Source organism: Peromyscus maniculatus, chromosome 5 (assembly GCF_049852395.1).
Source record: "Peromyscus maniculatus bairdii isolate BWxNUB_F1_BW_parent chromosome 5, HU_Pman_BW_mat_3.1, whole genome shotgun sequence".
Lineage (NCBI taxonomy): Eukaryota > Metazoa > Chordata > Mammalia > Rodentia > Cricetidae > Peromyscus > Peromyscus maniculatus.
Genome location: NC_134856.1, coordinates 38,948,616 through 38,965,300, shown reverse-complemented (window position 1 = coordinate 38,965,300; position 16,685 = coordinate 38,948,616). Strand labels below are relative to the sequence as shown.

The following is a 16,685-nucleotide window of genomic DNA, read 5'->3' as shown; positions in this document are numbered from 1 at the left end:
GGAAAGGGGAGAGGGAGGGGAGGAGAGAGAGGGAAGGGAAAAGGGAAGGCAAGGTAGTCAAACATAGACAGATAATGTAGTTAGACAATGCAAATGACCTGTAAGCATGAAAAAAAAACGATCAGCAGCCATTTCTATCAACTCACCGAAATATAGGGGTGTGGCCAGGCTTTGGTTTGCTCCAGGTAAAGGGTGAAGGAACTGAAAGAAATTGGTCACCAGATGAATCTTTCTTTAAAGGATACTGAGATCCAAGGCCATCATCTACTGAAGTTTCCCGGGATGGTGATAAGCTCCCTTGATCATCGGAACAGACCTCTAATTTTCCTGGTAGTATGGCAGCTTGATCTTCAGAAGTCTTCCTTGTTTTCAAAGGGATATCAGTCTCTACACAGTACTGAAATGGGAAAGGTGCAGGGCCAAGGCCTGATCCAGTGTGGACAGAAGCAGTAAGCCAGGTATCTTCTGTTACACTTCCCCTAGGGGAGTGGCCAGGGGAAGGAACGGGTGAGTGATGGGGTGAAAGGGAACCAGCATAACAGACTTCAGCACTGGAGTGCCGTCGTTTACCACAGGGAGAAGTGGGCCTTGATGAGGGTCCTGAGGCTGGTCTGGGGCTCAGCCAATTCTCATCAGTGATACTGGATCTAGGAGAGTGGCAAGGAGATTGCCTAGGTGACAAGGCGTGTCCAGGTCCATACTGTTGCTGCCAGGAGTCTTCTCCAGGACAGCCTCCTGGAGAGCCACCTGGAGAAGTCAGAGGTGAGCCAAGAGTAAATCGAGCAGCAGCTTCATTCAACTCTGAGTCCACATCATCATAAATGTGTGAGAGAGATTCACAAGAAGATGCATCTGAGAACCAGCTCCTAGAAGAAATGCTGCTGGCAGGACTTGGACTAAAGGAAGACTCCCGGTAGGATGGCTCAAGTGGAAGATAGAGATGATCTCTAGAAGGTCTTTCCAAATATTCCCTTTCTGGATCATTTATCTGTAGGTCATCTTCATGTGCATCTGTTCCTTGATGACAGTTAGGAGAGATGGATGTAATTTGAATACTTGGGCACTCAAAGGGTTTGGGGCCACCTAATGGGCTATATTTAGATTCAGAAATATCACCAGTTCCTTCATAATTTTTGTGACTTTGGAGCTGAAATGATGGCGACAAAACAGAAGAGTGAGACTGCAGCAGTCCATGATGTGGTAAGCCAAGTGATGAGTTTAAAGTAGATGGAGGTGGATCTACATTAAAGATGTAAATGGATGCACAATCATCTGGCTCAATATCTATGAAAGGGAAGGAAAAACAAAAAAAAAAAACCACCACAACCAAAAAAGTCAATAAAAGAAATTAGAAAATTCAAGTGTATAAATTACTAGATTAAAAATAACAATCTTGAGAGAAAAAAATTTGGACACCAAAATGCTTGTCATTAGCTCCAGTAAAGGATTGGGCACAGTGATTCTGTTTATTGCAATACATAGGCAGAAAGATTACTGAGCATTCAATGCCTATCTTAGCTATATAGTGAGTTTCAGGCCAGCTTGAACCACAACAAAGGTGAATTTAAAAATGAATCTTTTTATTTTTGCAGCTATGCATGAATGTTACATATGGGAATATGTAACATTCTTTTTCTTTACTTCCACATTTCCAAAAATTATTATCTGAGACTAAAGAATATTTTTTTCTAAAAGGTATATATCCATATACTCTCACACAAATAAAACTAATTAAAGCCACAGAACTGTAAGATAATATAAACTGGGCTAGCAAGATGGCTTAGTGGGGAAAGGTGCTTGCTGCCAAGCCCAGTGATAATGAGCTCAACCTCTGGGACCCACACGATGGGAGAAAACCAACTCCCACATGCTGTCCTACAACTTCCATATGAGCACTACGGCATGTGCACACTCACACCACCACCACCACCCAAGGGGAAAAAACCCTGAATTTAATTTAAAATTTCAGATATTTTATTATTTTCATTTTTTGTGTTTGCCTGCATTTATATTAATATACTACACGTGTACAGGTGGCATCAGATCTCCTGGAACTGGAGTTACAGAAGGTTGTAAGTCACACTTTGTGGGTACAGGAACTGAACCTAGATCCTCTGTAAAAGCAGCAGGTGCTTTCAGTATTATGTATCTCCCAGCCCCAAAGAATTTTTTTCTTTTTGGTTTTTCAAGACAGGGTTTCTCTGTATAGCTCTGGATTTCCTGGAACTCACTTTGTAGACCACACTGGCCTCAAATTCACAAGAGAGTCGCTTGCCTTTGCCTCCAGAGTGCTGGGAATAAAGGCGTATGCCACCACTACTTCCCTACAAGAATTTTTTTAATGACAGAAATATTTTTCAAACGATAGTGCTATATTTGGCACTTGCAGGTTAAGACTGAATGAAACAAGTCTTTGAAAAGCACCTGGGGCCCAGGCGGTAGTGGCACATGCCTTTAATCCCGGCACTAAGGAGGCAGAGCCAGGCGGATCTCTGTGAATTTGAGGCCAGCCTGGTCTACAGAGTGAGATCCAGAATAGGCACCAAAACTACACAGAGAAACCCTGACTTGAAAAAAAAAAACAAAAACAAAAAAAAGAAAAGAAAGAAGAAGAGCACCTGGGAAGTCAGGTGGTGTTGGCACACGCCTTTAACCCCAGCACTCAGGAGGCAAGGCAGGTGGATCTCTGAGTTCAGGCCACAGAGAAACCCTGTCTGGGGGGGGGGGGGAGGGGGAGGGATAAAAGCACCTTGGGGGTTGGGAGGGAATGATGGTTCATACTTAAAATCCTGAATTTGGGAGGCAGAAGGATCACCAGTTCTAGGCCAGGGCAGGCCAGGCAGTGAGTTTGAGGACCATTCTGGGATACACAGTGAGATTGTCTCAAAAACAAATGGTAGATTTTTATTAATTTTTGGTGGGGGTTTGGTTTGTTGGTTTTTGTACTACCATTAACTTTGACTCTTATTCACATTATTTCTCTCTGTAGGTCTCAGTTTCCTTGCAATAAAATTCAAGATTTCTCTTTTAAGAAGTGTCTATAATTAACACAGACATCTTCTTCCTCTTTAGTTTTATCATTAAGAATTCATGTTTTCATACAGCAGACCATTTTACAAAAGCCACTGTTTGGGGCTGGGAAGACGGCTCATTAGTTGAGAGCACTGGCTGCTCTTCTAGAGAATCTGGGTTTATTTGTTTTGCTTTTCAGGTTGTTTGTTTGTTTGAGACAGGGTTTTACTATGTAGCTCCTGGAACCCACTATGTAGACCAAGCTGGCCTTGAATTTACAAAGATCTTCCTGCCTCTGCCTCCCAAGGGCTGGAATTAAAGGCCTGTGCCTGCACACCCAGTATCTAGGTTTGATTTGACTCCCAGCACCCATATAGCAGCTCACAAGTATCTGAAACTCCAGTCCCAGGGGATCCAATATCCTCTTCTGTGGGTACAAGGCACACACATGGTATACAGACACATATTAGGCAAAACATCCCTTTACATAAAATAAATTAAAACAAAAAAGCCAGACACCACTAGATCCTTTACCTAAATAGAAAATAACTGAAGATTTCAACTTATAGTTGATTATTAATCTTCATAAATTTAGATTTTTTTTTGTTTTGTTTTTGTTTTTCAAGACAGGGTTCCTCTGTGTAGCTTTGCGCCTTTCCTAGAACTCACTTTGTAGACCAGACTGGCCTGGAATTCAAAGAGATCTGCCTGCCTATGCCTCCCAAGTGCTGGGATTAAAGGCGTGCGCCACCACCACCCGGCTAGAATTTTTAATTTATTCCCTAGCTAGGCATGACACACATATGTGTTATCTCAGCACTCCAGCCTGGGCAATGGGATAGGGTTTAAGGATAGCCTTGGCTGCAAAGAGAACCCTTTCTCAAAATAAATAAGAATAAAGTAAGATAAAATCTACCCCTTGCTAGAATATTTAATACTAAGCAAGTCCTGGCAGAGACTTAACTATACTAGCAACTACTATATTCTTCATCATTATATAATCCAGTTTTTTAAAAAAACTCATTTTTAAGAATATACTTTAAAAATCGTATTTTTTTTAAAGTGGAAATCACCCATGAGAGACTTTATGGTTTCATTCTAATGTTGATTGTTATACCAATGTTATTTCAGTGGTTGATTAATGCTGAAATTCATACCTCCTTCCAAGTAAACTACATAAAAAAGCATATACATAAATGATGTCTTAAGGCCATAGAAATGGCTCATTGGGTAATAGTGCTTTCTGTGCTGACATGAAAACTTGAACCCAAATCGCTATCAACCCACGAAAAGAGGTGGGTATGGCTGCCTGTGTCTGTGACCTCAGCACTGAGGGCTGAGAGGCAGACAGGTCTAAGGAATTCCTAGCAGGCAAGCTAGCTTAGCTGAAATGTTGAGCTTCTGGTTCAGTGAGAGACCCTGCCTCAAGGCTACAAGGTGAACAGCAATAGAGGACAACACATGACATCCTCCACTAGCCTTCTTGTGCATGGGAGCATAGACACACACACAAACACACACACACACACACATGTAAACACATGCAGAATGTCTTAAAGTAGTACAAAGACATGAACACAAAAGATAATGCACTGCTTCATCTTTTTCCTATGTGTTTAAAAGTCCCAATTCTAAAAATAATAGCAGCCAATCCAACCACACTAGACTTAATTTATTTTAAATGTTCTATCAGCCACTAGAGGGCCCTAGGAAAGCAGACAATAATCTGGAAAACAGTTCATGTCTTTACTAACAATAAACCAAGAGTTGGCAAAATACAGCCTGTGAGCCAAATTTGTCCCTACCACCTGTTTTTTTGGCAAACATTCTCCATCAAGCTATATATCTAGCACTTTTTGCTTTGTTTTTGAGATAGAAAAGTGTCGGTGAGGGAGTATCTCACCATGAATCCCTGACTGGTTGGCAAACTGCCATGTACACAAAGCTGACCTACAACTCTCTATGATACCAGTCTTGTGTTGACTTGCAGTGATCCTGCTGCCTCTGCCTCTGCCTCATGGCCAACACCAGTAATCCCAGCAGATGGATGGCTGTCTCAAAACAAAAATAACAGCAACAACAACAATCAGTCAATCAATAAGTAAGCAAGATCTCCATGGCAGTAAAGGCTCATAACCCCAGCACTGAGAGGTAGAGTTAGGAAGATTAGGAATCTGAGATCACCCTTGGCTATATACCTGGCTCCTCAGTCCAGCTCTGCTTTCAAATTTTTAGCAAGGCACGTGGCTCATATCTGAAATTCCAGTACTCAAGAGGCTAAGGAAGGAGGATTGGCACAAGTTCAAGGACAGCCTGAGCTACATAGTGAGTTCCAGAACAGTCTGGGCTATAATCTCAAAAAGCAAAAACAACAAAAAGAATGACTATGGATTAAGCAATTCTTCCTAGTTATATATTCATGAGAATGAAAACAGGTCTATATATGAATTTGTACACATATGTTTGTAACAGTGTTATTTGAAATGGCCAAAAGGTGAAAAAAAATCAGATAATTCTCAACAGATTAATGAATAACCAAACTGTGGTATATCCAATGAAATATAATAAGGAACAAATAAAACTTATTGTGGTGCTACACAACTGCAAACCAAGCTACTCAGCAGGCTGAAACTACATAGTAAGAATCTTTCTCATTAAGAAAAGAAATGCAGGGACTGGAGAGATGGCTCAGCAGTTAAGAGCACTGGCTGCTCTTCCAAAGGTCCTGAGTTCAATTCCCAGAACCACATAGTGGCTCACAACCACCTGTAATGAGATCTGATGCCCTCTTCTGTTATGCAGGCATACATGCAAATAAAGCACTCATATACATAAAATACATGAATAAATAAATCTTAAAAGAAAGAAAGGGAGAGAAAGAGAGAGGGAGAGAGGGAGGAAGTTAGGAAGGAAGGAAAAAAAGAAAGGAATGAAGGAAAGGAGGAAGGAAGGAGGGAGGGAAGCCTTTAATTCTAATCCCAGCACTCAGGAGGCAGAGACAGGCTAATTTCTGTGAGTTCAAGGCCAGTCTGGGCTACAGAGTGAGTTCCAGGACAGCCAGGGCTACACAGAGAAGCCCTATCTCAAAAAACAAAAAACAAACAAACAAAACCCAAAAACAAGAATAAAAAATAAAATATAAAATAAATTTTAAAAATGCTGCTACATCTAAAGACATGCTGCTGCATCTTGAATGAGCCTTGAAACATTCTAAGTGAAAGGCACAGACACACAGTCACACAATAATTATACTGTGGCCTTTGTATTATATATACTCATAATAAACAAATCCTGAATTAGGAAGAAGTGAAAATAAAACTAAAAAACTAGCTGGGTACAAAGTTGTTGTTTTTTTTTTAAATGACCAATTAACCCTGTTCCCAAATTTCTACACCTCCCCGCTCTACTTTTTCTTTAGGCAGTAAGCGAAATTTTCTGACAAGTAGAAGGATGACTGGGCAACCGTACTAAAAACAGGATGATGAAATACAGTCACTCTAAAACGTGCACACTGAACCCCGAGGTGCTCTTCCACTCCCTTGGCTCACAGCATAACACACTTACACTCTCTAGGCAATAGACTGGCAGACTTCTCACTTGGGAATCTAATTAACCTAAGAAAAAAGAACTACAGATAATGACTTCAAAGGTAACCTAGTAAAAACCCCTACAAAGAGGCCTGCAGTTAGCGAACACCACTTGGGATCACAGAATATATAATTTTGGTGCCCCATTTTAAGTGATAAGCAGGTAACAACGATCACCACATAGCTGAGAAAAGCTTCAAAATTTGAAACAGTCAAAAGCCATAGTGGCACATGGCTCTAATCTCAGCTATCTGGAGGTTGAGGCAGAAATATCAAATTTGAGGTATGGTGAGCTTCAAGCCAGCCTAAGCAGCAGAGCAAAACCATGACTCAAAAAACAAAGAAGGAAAAACAAACAGATGCCCATTTAAGATTTAACAAGAGCCAAGTGTGGCAACACAAGCCTGTAATACTAGTACTAAGGAAGCTGAGGCAGAAGATGTAAAGTTCAATGAGAGGGCCTATCTCAAAGGAATAAGGTAGAGCATGGTAAAATAGACTGCCCAACATCCTCCTCTAGCTTCTGGGCATGTGTGCGTGCAAACACAAACAAATAAACAAGTAAGAAAAATTGTTGAAAATTACACTATAGTTTGAATCTGAAAAAAATAAATATTGCAACAGAAAATAACAAAAAGTAACCCTTGCTTGGCTGGAGCTGGCCCTTCCTGAGGTCTTTGTTAGACCCCTTGGGGGGGATTGAGCAGATGGATTGGGTTTTTCTAAGATAAAATTGATGTTATATTGAAAAGAAAAATAACAAAAAGTAATGTATTCCCATAGTTTCATTAACAAGCAATAATAAGCCTGGCAGTGATGGTGCACCTGCCTTTAATCCCAGCACTCAGGAGGCAGAAGGAGGATCTCAGTGAGTTCAGGGCCTGCCTGGTCTACTAAGTGAGGTCCAGGATAGCTAGGGCTACAAAGTAAAACGCTGTTGGGGGCAGGGGTGGGAGGTGGGGGTACTGGGACAAAAAATAAAAACAAAACAATATGCTATAATGAACACATAATTTGACACATACCAATTTCAATTATTAATATATCCCACCAATGCAGAACAAAAATATTCTTTTAAAGTATTTATTTATTTATTTATTTATTGACTGAATGTATGCCTGTGCACCCCATACATGCCTGGTGCTCACAGAAGCCTAATGAGGGTATAGGTTCCCCTGGCCAGCCTCGTAAACATAGGCCAGCCAGGAAACAGTGAGACCTGTCTCAAAAAAATAAAAAGAACCTCAAAACAAAGTGAACAGCTATTGAAGAAGACACAAACCTCTGGCCTCTACACACACACCACACACACACACACACACACACACACACACACACACACACACACACACAAGTGCATGTGTACCAGCACATATACAGCATGCATGCACACACACCAATAGTGATATATGTCTGTAGTTCCAGCTACTCAGGCAAAGGTCAGACTGCTTGAGTCGAGGAGCTCACTGAGACTGGGTCACATAAAAAGACACTGTCTTTAAAAACAAGCAGGGCTAGGGAGTTAACTAAGTGATGTCTGTAGAGATCAGAAGAGGGCAGTGGAACCCCTGGAACTGGAGTTACAGATGGTTGTAAGCCATCATGTGGGTGCTGGGAACTGAACCTGGGTCCTCTTCAAGAGCAACAAGTACTCTTAACTGCTGAGCCATCCCTCCAATCCCTCTTTTTCCCCCTTAATTTTCCTTTTCTTTTTTATGGTAAATCGACTTTAACTAGGGTTACTAGAGGAAGGAGAGAGCTATCATTTAAAGGAGCATGGGCAACTGAAGTGACACTACTTAAGGAGAGGTAAGGTCTCATCAGTCTTTCCCCTACAGTATTATTTTCTAAAGTGAGCATTTTTCTTATTCTGTCATTTTAAAGGACATCAGGAGAGCACAGTCCACAGACTCAACTAAGCAGGGCTCATGGGGGCTCAGAGACAGAAGTAGCAATCAAGGAGCCTACATAGGTCTGTGCTAGGTCCTCTGCATATATGTTATGGTTGTTGGCTTGGTATTTTGGGAGGACACCGGACAGTGGGTGTGGGGGTATCTTTGACTCTTTTGCTTGCTTTTGGGACCTTTTTCCTCTACTGGGTTGCCTCACCCAGCCCTGATGTGAGGGTTTGTGCCTGGTCTTATTGTATTTTGTTGTGCCATATTTGGTTGATGTCTCTGGGAGTCCTGCTCTTTTCTGGAGTAGGGGGTGGACTTGGGAATAAGGGAGGAGTGATAGGGAACCGGGAAGAGTGGAGGAAGGGGAAACTGTGGTAAGGATGTACTATATGAGAGAAGAATAAATAAAAATTAAAAGGAAAAAAAAAAGTAAAGTTGATAAAAATTTTACCTCAAATTATAAAATACAAAAGAAATACAGCCAGGCGGTGGTGAATCCCACCTTTAATCCCAGCACTCAGGAGGCAGAGCCAGGTGGATCTCTATGAGTTCGAGGCCAGCATAATCTACACAGCGAGATCCAGGACAGGCACCAAAAGCTACACAGGGAAACCCTGTCTCAAACAACAACAATAACAAAAGAAATGCAAAATTCTAAACTACTGATAATAAATAAAATAAAATCAGGGGATGTAAAGGTTTGACTAAGGATCTCACACTAAAATCCAGGCTGACCTAGCACTTACCATGAAGCCAAGGTCAGACTCAAACTCACAGCAGTCCTCTTGGCATGTCAGAACCTCATATGGCATGTCAAGGCAAATTTGATGACTTGGATTTGATATTTAGAAGCCAGGCTTCCTGCCAAGTTTGCTGTGTCTATTCTCCTTACCCACTAGGATAGCTTTAAACAACACCTTCCTTATTCATGTTACTGCTATGACCAAAGTACAGCATGCTATCAAACAGGGCTCAACCTACTCAGGTTTCCAACCTCTGAGTTGTGGTTGCCTTCACTGCATTATAGCCTCCTCAGCTCCACCCCTATTTTAAAATATTTTCAAATACCAAATGATGAGAAAGAACTGATAATACAATTCATCATCTTTTTTTTTTTTAAAGTTTCTATTTCATAGATGGAACTATAACCAGTGGTATATCATTCCCTAGCATGTGCTCACATGCATGCACAAACACACCACACACACAACACACACACACACTCCAATTAATAACAGTTGTTTTTTTTTTCCGAGACAGGGTTTCTCTGTGTAGCTTTGTGCCTTTCCTAGATCTCACTCTGTAGACCAGGCTAGCCTCGAACTCACAAAGATCCGCCTGCCTCTGCCTCCCAAGTGCTGGGATTAAAGGCGTGTGCCACCACCGCCCGGCCTAATAACAGTTTTTTAAAAGAAGATTTTTATTGTGTGTGTGTACATTTGTGTGTGTGCACAAACACATGTGTGAAGGTACCCTCCCCACAGAACTGAAGTTACAGGTGGCTGCAAACTTCATTGTGGGACCAAACTCCAGTCCTCTGCAAAAGAGGCAAACTCTTAATTACTGAGATCTCTTCCAGTCCCTAATATCAGTTTTTATGACCGAAGAAAAGCAAACAGTATAATTCTCTTCAAAAAGGTCCTTATGATTAGACTTAACTGGAAAAAAGAAAGCAAACCTCAAAAGCAGAGTTTGGACTATGCCTGCCATAAAAATAACTATGATTTTAGGGATATTTTATGGATGCTGCCGAAAGGTAAGTCACTAATAGTAAGTAGATTCTGGACTAGTGATACAGTTTAGCTGGTAGAGAGTGCTTGTCTAGAATGCAGGAGGCTCTGGGTTCAATCTCTAGTACCACATTCATTGTGTGTGGTAGCACACACCTGCAACCTCAACACTCTAAAGCAGGAGAATGAGAAATTCATCTTCAGTATACAAATTCAATACCATCCAAGAATACATGAGATCCTGTCTCTAGAAAAACAAAACAAAAAGCCATTAAATTGATTCTGATGTACCCCAGGCTAGCCTTGAACTTGATATGTAGCTAAGACTAGCCTTGAACTCTTGATCCTCTTGCTTTTGCCTCCCAAATTTAAATTATTATTCTATAAACACTATAGTAAAACCTCTATGAATAAAAAGACTACAGTAAAACTTCTACGAATATTTCAGAATACATGCCAAAATATCTCTTCTGTATTAGCAAATGTGAACACCTTAGAAAGTACAGGAATAACAAAGCTTTTAAAACTGTCATGCCTGGTGGCGCACGCCTTTAATCCCAGCACTCGGGAGGCAGAGCCAGGCGGATCTTTGTGAGTTCGAGGCCAGCCTGGGCTACCAAGTGAGCTCCAGGAAAGGCGCAAAGCTACACAGAGAAACCCTGTCTCGAAAAAACCAAAAAAAAAAAAAAAAAAAAAAAACTGTCATGCCTATAATCCTAACATTTGAGAAGCTGAGGCAGGATTAAGAACTGGAGGGTGCTGGTCAGTGATAGTGCATGCCTTCAATTCCAGTCAGCACTCGGGAAGTAGAGGTAGGAGGATCTCGGTGAGTTTGAGGCCAGCCCAGTCTACAGAGTGAGTTCCAGGACAGCCAGGGCTACAAAGAGAAACCCTGTCTCGAAAAACCAAAAACCAAAAACCAACAACAAAAAAGAACTGAAGGGCAAAACCGGCCGTGAGGGCCCTCACCTTTAATCCCAGCACTGGGAAGGAAGAAACAAGTGGATCTCTGAGTTCCAAGCTAGCCTGGTCTACAGAGCAAGTTCCAGGACAGTTACACAGAGAAACCCTACTTCAAAAAAAAAAAAAAAAAACAGCAACAAAAAAAAAGCCGGTAGTGGTGGCACACAGCTTCAATCTCAGCAAATGGTTGGATCCCTGTGAGTTCTAGGCTAGCCTGGCCTGCAGAGACAATTCCAGGACAGGCTCCAAAAAGCTACACAGAGAATCCCTGTCCCCTGTCTTAAAAAAAAAAAAAAGGGGGGGGGGGTTGAAGCCCAGTCTGGGCTACAAATTTGTCTCAAAAGGTAAAGAAAAATAATAGAATGACAGTATTCATCTTGGTGTTCTGATTGTAAAGCAATGTAACCAGCAACCACACCTCAGCTACCACAGCTAACCTTCCCTGCCATAATGAACAATATTCCCTCAAAACACGACAAAAGGGTCGGGAGGTGGTGGGTGGCGCACGCCTTTAATCCCAGTACTCGGGAGGCAGAGCCAGGTGGATCCCTGTGAGTTCCAGGCCAGCCTGGTCTACAGAGCAAGATCCAGGACAGGCACCAAAACTACACAGAGAAACCCTGTCTTAAAAAACAGGAAAAAAAAAAAAAAAAGGAAGGAAGGAAGGAAGGAAGGAAGGAAGGAAGGAAGGAAGGAAGGAAGGAAGGAAGGAAGGAAGGAAGGAAGGAAGGGAGAAAGAGAGAGAGAAAAAGAAGATATTGCTTGTGGATGCTTGAGAAAAGGTTGAAGACTCTTGGCAAAACCACCTGAACTGGAGGAACTTAACCAGAAGCCTCAAGACAATCAAAGAAAGGGCATGGTCTCGGGCATGGTCTCGCTCCCACAGAGAAGCAGCAGGTAATGTAGACTGCTCTAAAATTAACACAAAGTGGGGCCTTTCTACCTTTGTAACTACTGAGAAAGTCACTATCTCCAGGAACCTGGAGGATTTCACAGAACAATTTTCACCTATCTCTGGAGGGTTAGAGCTGAAAGAAAAAAAGCTCTCTAAAGACTGATACGATTTTAAATTGTACAGCGGACTGAAGTAAAATCAGTAGCAGTACCATTACAGATATGTCTTTAGAAATAAAAAGACTACATACAATATGGGCAAGCAAAACAAACTAACAAAAATCACACACACAAACCCAAGGCCCCGTCCCAAAACACAACGTGATGAAAACAAAGAATGAGGGCCAGCCAGATGTCTCTGCAGGTAAAGGTGCTTGCCTCCAAGCCTACAACCTGAGTTCAATCCCTGGAGCCCACAGAGTGGGGGGACAGCACTGACTCCTCGAGTTGTCTTTGGACCTCTACACACAAGCTGTGGCAGGGCATGCAGACACACACACCCCAAAAAAATATTAATTTTTTTTTAAAGATGAACATGGGGGGGGGGGGGCTGGAGAGATGGCTCAGCGTTTAAGAGCACTGACTACTCTTCCAGAGGACCCAGGTTCAATTCCCAGCACCCATATGGCAGCTTACAACTGTCTGTAACTCGAAACTGTCAGGGAACCTGAAACCCTGACACATATACACACACAAGCAAAACATAAATGCACATAAAATAAAAATAAATTATAAAAAAAGATGAACATAGTTTTTTTGTTTTATTGGTTTCTTAAATTCTTTTTTAAATTACTGTACATATGTACAGTTGTAGTATGTATATAAGTATGTATGATGCATCAGTGCAGGCATGTGCATGTCATAGTGTGCATATGGAGGTCAGAACTTTGGGAATCAGTTCTTTCCCTACATCTTTACAGGGAGTTCAGAGATTAAATTCAGGTCATCAGTATTGCATACCAAATCTTTTGACTGCCATCTACATCTTGTCATCCTTATTATACTGGTTTCTGGAAACAGAATTTCAGGTAGCCCAGGATGGCCTCAAACTTTTTATCTAATAATCACAGGCTAATCCTGAACTCCTGATTCCCCTGCCTCCACTATCCAAGTGCTAGGATTACAGGTATACATTATCATGCCTGACATTAGATGAATTTTTATTTGGTTGGCTGGTTGGTTAGTTAGCTTGAGGCAAAGTTTCTCTGTGTAGCCCTGGCTGTCCTGGAACTTGCTCTGTAGACTAGGCCAGCCTCAAACTTAGGAGATCTACCTGCCTCTGCCTTCTGAGTACTGGGATTAAAGGTGAGTGCCACCACTGCCCAGCCAGATCAATGTTTTTAACAAAGCAATTATCACTCTTACTGTCCAATCCCCATTCCCACCCCACCCCCATGGGTTTTTTTCTAATACTCACTAATATACACTTACTTACCTCTATCACGCAACTCTGCTAGTATCTGAGGTGATATTTTGTTTGTGATCTAACAAATAAAGCTTTCCTGATGATCAGAGTGTAGAGCTAAGCCCCTAGTTAACAACAGAGGCCAGGCAGTGGTGGCACATACCTTTGGGATCTCACAACTTTAATCCCAGTACTAGGGAGGTGGAGATAGGAAATGACATGGCTGGGTGGGGAGAATATGATGGGGGAGGAAACAGGAGCTCACTCTCTTTCAGTCTGAGGATTCAGTAGAGGTAAGAACTCTAGTGGCTGGCTGCTCTGCTTCGTTAATCTTTTAGCTTTCACCCTGATATCCGACTCCAGGTTTTTATTATTAAGACCAATTAGGATTCATGCTACAAGTATTCCTAGGAGCATCCTTCAATCCAGATCAAGAAAAGTGTGAACTGAACTTGGGAGATAGCTCGGTTGGTAAGGGGCTTGTTTTGCATGCATGGGGACCTGAGTTTAATTCCCAGAACCCATGTAAAACATAAAATTAAAAATAATTAAATAAAAGCTTTAAAAAAAGGGTTGGAGAGATGGCTTAGGGGTTAAGAGCACCGATTGGTTTTTCAGAGGACCGGGGTTCAATTCCCAGCACCCACATGACAGCAGACAACTGTCTGTAATTCCACTTCCAAAGGACCTCACACCCATGGCAAAACATCAATGCACATAAATATATAAAATATAAAAGTGTGAACAAATAGACTATTAGCAGTGCATGATGGTCCACACCTGCAATCCCAGCACTAGAGAAGTAGAGGTAGGAGGATAAAGAATTTAAGATTTTCCTCAGCTACATCAAGAGTTCTAAGTCAGCTTGGATTACATGAGACCCTTCCACAAATAAATGAATGAATGAGACAGCTAATCCTAGTACTTGAGGAGCAAAGGTAGGAGAAAGAATCTTTATGAGTTCCAGGCTAGCCTGATCTACATAACGAGTTCTAGGCCAGCTAGGACTACTTAGCAAGACCCCATCATAAAGGAACTAAATAAATAAAGCTAAGCATAACGGTGCATGTTTGTAATCCCTGTACATGGGAGGTGGAAGGCAGCACCATCAGGAGTTCAAGATCAGTCTTGGTTACATAGCCCGGGTTGGCATACATAAGATCCTACTTCAAAACAAAAGAAACATGGAGTTGGGGATTTAGCTCAGTGGTAGAGCGCTTGCCTAACAAGTGCAAGGCCCTGGGTTCGGTCCTCAGCTCCAGGAAAAAAAAAAAAGCTCACAAAAGCAGAATATTAAGCTATCATTCCAGGTAAACAGTGAAATGTTAACCACTGATTCAATTACTCAATACACACTCTCACTGCATCCAAGTCTACAGAAAAATCTTGTCTATGGTATGAAAATATGGACTGGCAGACACCAAATTCTCTTCTATAATACAAATATTACAGAAAATCCTAATAAACAACTTTCCTTTTTTCATCCTGATTTAAATATCCAATAATACTTATATGATCACTGAATCAATCTCCTTTCAAGCCTTACTGAGTTAGTAAATGAAAAAAGCAGAACAATATAACTAAAAGCAAAAGAACATCAGTATTTATACTAAGAAAAGAGGTAAATCCACTGAAAAGAGTAAAGACTAAAATTGTGGGTTAAGACACTGCTATCAAGCCTGAAAACCTGATTTCTAACCCTGAGACCCAAACAGTGGGAAGAGAGATTCCCCCAAGTTGTCCTTTGACCCCTAACATGTCTGTCTGTCTGTCTGTCTGTCTGTCTGTCTGTCTGTCTGTCTCTCTCTCTCTCTCTCTCACACACACACACACACACACACACACACACACACACACACACACACACACAAGGATTTAAAGATAAAGTCTGTGTAGCCCTGGTTGTCCTGTAACTACACTATGGAGACCAGGGTGGTCTTGAACTCGCAGTGATCCTCCTACCTCTGCCTTCAGAATGCTGGAATTAAAGATGTATATCACCATGCTCAGCATTTAAAAAAAAAAAAGTAATGAACCTAGGGCTGGAGAGATGGCTCAGCAGTTAAGAGCACTGGCTGCTCTTCCAGAGGACCTGGAATAGATTCCCATGACCTACACAGTTGTAACTCCAGTCCCAGGGGAAATCCCACACCCACTCCTGGCTTCTGAGGGCACTGCATACACACACAAACACCCATATAAATAAATGTTAAAAAAAAAAAAAAAAACAACTTTCAAAAGATAAAATAAAAATATCTAAGACCAAATACTCCAACTCATGTCAGTTTTTTTTTTTTTAATTTTATTATTTTAAATCATGCATGTGAGTGCAGATGCCCTCGGAGGCCAAAGATCTGAGGCCTCCCTGGAGCTGGAATTACAAGCAGTTGTGAGCTTCATGACATGAGCATTACCCCATTTACAAAGGACTGAACAAAAGCACTGAGTAAAAATGGAAACTGAGCTGGGCATGGTGGCATAGGTCTGCAGTCCTGGCATAGGGGAGACTGACAGAGGATCAAGAACAGCCTGGACTACATGGTAAGACTGTACCTCAAAAATAAACAATAAAAACTGGGACATCAGAAGATAATTTATCAAAGAGATAGTAAATTATATTGACAGCACTGAGCACTAGACAAAGTAAAAGCAAATTACAGCCAAAGGTTCTATCTAGGAAAAAGCCCTCTAGTTTACACAGGAAAAACCTGTGTAGCAGGTGTAGCTGAGACAGGAAATTACCATGAATTTGAGAATAGCCTGGGCTACAGAGGAAACCTTATCTTTAAAGAAAAAAAAAGTATATTAATATTTGATGAGATTATATAAAGTAAATTTCTTGCAGAAATACATTATAAAGCAAAGATACTTCTCCAAAAACTCAAAAACAGCTGTAGATAAGATATACATAATGTAGCATGCACTTCTTCTGGTGATTCTCATTTTGGACTAGAAAATATTTAATAAATTTTGGGGCTAGAAAGATAGTCCAACAATTATGAGGACCCACAATGGGTGGCTTACAACTGTCTATAATAGCAGCAAGGTGGAGGTAGAGACAGGAGGATTGTTTCGGGCTTGTGGCCACCAGCATAGCTTCAGATTCAGTGAAAGATCCTATCTTCAAGGGAACAAAGCAGAGTGATAAAGTGGAACATTGCACTTCCTCCTCTGGCCTCCGTGTGTGCACATGGAT

The 16,685-nt window shown here is 41.4% G+C and overlaps 1 protein-coding gene across 2 annotated transcripts in view; it reads right to left on the bottom strand.

Moving 5' to 3' along the window:
* The window catches only part of Nfatc3 (nuclear factor of activated T cells 3), an 84,849-nt gene that overhangs the window by 64,302 nt on the left and 3,862 nt on the right, over window positions 1-16,685 (bottom strand). For both annotated transcript variants that reach the window (XM_006986839.4, XM_006986838.4), the window contains exon 2: window positions 147-1,284. In XM_006986839.4, coding sequence (XP_006986901.1) covers window positions 147-1,284 — 1,138 coding nt within the window. The remainder of the gene's footprint in view (window positions 1-146; window positions 1,285-16,685) is intronic.